Below are 2,367 nucleotides of genomic sequence, written 5' to 3' on the forward strand. Positions count from 1 at the left end.
ATAAGGGACGATTTGACTAAATAAACAATGGTAATTCCAGATGCTCAGGGAGGAATTAATCCTTGTTTCACTGGACAATGTGGAGAAAATTGAAAAATTTCATTTAATAAAATGCAAAAGAAATAGTAGGTGAGTGATGTCATCAATTCCGTCATTTGCATATACAGACCGGTTGTGAATGAAATATAACTGTTTTGTGTAATTAAAGGAAAACTTTACAATGTCATATCTTTTGTATTTTACATCCGATTTCCATTAAATTTCCAGTGTTATGTTTTTCGTTTTTTTTCTCTCTTTTTATTTAAATTAATTTTCTATTGGGGTGGACTTGTCCTTTAAGGAACTTACAGAGAGCAGATTCTCTCACCAATCGGCAATCAATGTTAGTAAGGGTATACATGTATATCTCAGTGAACAGACGGTTGCCCTAAGCCCCAACGTTTAATAATGTCTTGAAAAACTCCTAAAGTAATATAACATAATATGTATATAAGATAATATAACATCATTTGATATAATATCAAATAATTTCTTCTCCCCCACTACGTTTCTAATTCTTTCTCCCTCTTCAAGTTTTATTTTCCTTTTTCAAATTATGATTTTCTGTCATCACCCCCCCCCCCTTCCCTTGTTGAAGAAGCCACGAACGCAAAGAAGTTTGGTCAACCCGGATGCAATTAAGCACCGTCCAATGGGAAGAGCGTAAATTTTCAATGAATAGATTACGTAAGAGACCAATTAAGAATCTACCAATGGGAAAGCGCGTGCGCCGTCACCCGTCTGCACAAGCATGGGAGTGGTAGCTAGATAAAAGACGCTCAGTTTGAGAAGCTATCAAACATTTCAGATTTTCTCAATAGCCGAACAACATTTACTCCTCGCAATTTCACATCGTTACTAGTCCTCAAGATGTTCATCGTCAAGGTCGAGCGGCTTACCGGCAAGTTTTGTGGCATGGTGGAAGATCTACCCCGTTACTGCATCAAACACCAAGGGGAGCTATCCGTTGGGATGGAGGTTGAAATAGGACAGCGCAGATGCTCCAGCAAAGATCGTGTTGTTGAAATAAGTGAGTATACCTTGTTATTATTTTACCAAACTGCAAAAATATAGCAATAATGTAATATTTGCTTTGCTTAATATGATGCATTGTTTATACAGCTCAACAGGAAAACAAGCAAAATACTATTAAAACATTGCAATTATTGATTTATTTTACGACGACTTAAATTCCTGTTCAAACTGGGGAAAGTATCCTTGTCTTTTATACATTGGAAACATTCTGAAAATATCGCAGTACCACTGCGCTTTATGTTAATCTTTATATTCTGACGATTGATATGTTGCTGCTATTTACCCCTCCCCATTACCCCTCCCCATTTACCCCTCCCCATTACCTATTATGTTGTTCTTGAATCACATTTACTTATGATGTTTTTTCTCTCGTCTTTTCCTTTTACAGAGAAACCGGCCTTGAAGACTCGCACTACGGTCAACGCCGAGCTGAGGGCGACGCTGCGTGAGTTGAAGGGACAACGCCAGGAAAAGGCTTCTCCGAAGTACACAACCCTCGCCGACGACCAGGTCCTGATTGGGTCTTCAGATGCTAGTGTGACCATCGGCCGTGAGGTGTATCTGCGAGCCTGGGAGTCATCCTCGGATGCCAAGGACCTAGTACTACGCCTTGTGTCGACCCAGTTTACGAGGGAGGAGCTGGCAGCAAGCAACTTCAACGGAGGCGACGTCTTCAATGGAAAGGAGAGGACAACCAAGCGCGGACTCCGGGAAGACAGTAGATTCCAAGCCATCCTCGCCCAGGCAGTCATCCAGTTCCCTGGGAGCCTCACCAACGACCAGCAGAGGAAGCAGCTCAGAGATGCAGTAAACAACAAATGCAGGAAGAGTGCCTGTTTGCTCCGATAGTAAGATATGGATGGACTTTAATTGTGAAATGATGTACCGCTGGTCAAGAACAAGTGATATGGACACTTTGTAAATATTTATGACTGAATATCATTTCATTATGTCAATGTGTATATATGTAAATATGTTCATATGAATTTTGTTATTAAAATGCGTTCATATGGAATTTCACAGCCTGGTTGCTTTTTTTGTTGCAAAAAGTTTGCAAGGTGCAGTGTTGAGAATTCATTATAAATGTGTGAAAAGACTAAACTAGAAAGTGTGAAAAGTTGAAAAGAGTTAACTATAAAGTGTGAAAAGTTAAAAAGAGTAAACTAGAAAGTGTGAAAAGTTCAAAAGAGTAAACTATAAAGTGTAAAAATAGTAAAGTATAAAAGTGTGAAAAGGTCAAAGGTAAACTTAGAAATTAACATAAAATATGGAAAGCGGCAAAATAAACAAAAT

General features: G+C 38.8%; 1 protein-coding gene across 1 annotated transcript; it reads left to right on the forward strand.

The window, feature by feature from the left end:
* The first annotated feature begins 272 nt into the window (after positions 1-272).
* LOC121416451 lies at positions 273-2,089 on the forward strand. The gene is made up of 2 exons (XM_041609946.1): positions 273-1,069; positions 1,463-2,089. Exons 1-2 carry the CDS (start codon positions 910-912, stop codon positions 1,921-1,923), a joined length of 621 nt encoding a protein of 206 aa, XP_041465880.1. The 5' UTR covers positions 273-909; the 3' UTR covers positions 1,924-2,089.
* Positions 2,090-2,367: the final 278 nt, after the last annotated feature.

Source organism: Lytechinus variegatus, chromosome 6 (genome assembly GCF_018143015.1).
Source record: "Lytechinus variegatus isolate NC3 chromosome 6, Lvar_3.0, whole genome shotgun sequence".
NCBI lineage: Eukaryota > Metazoa > Echinodermata > Echinoidea > Temnopleuroida > Toxopneustidae > Lytechinus > Lytechinus variegatus.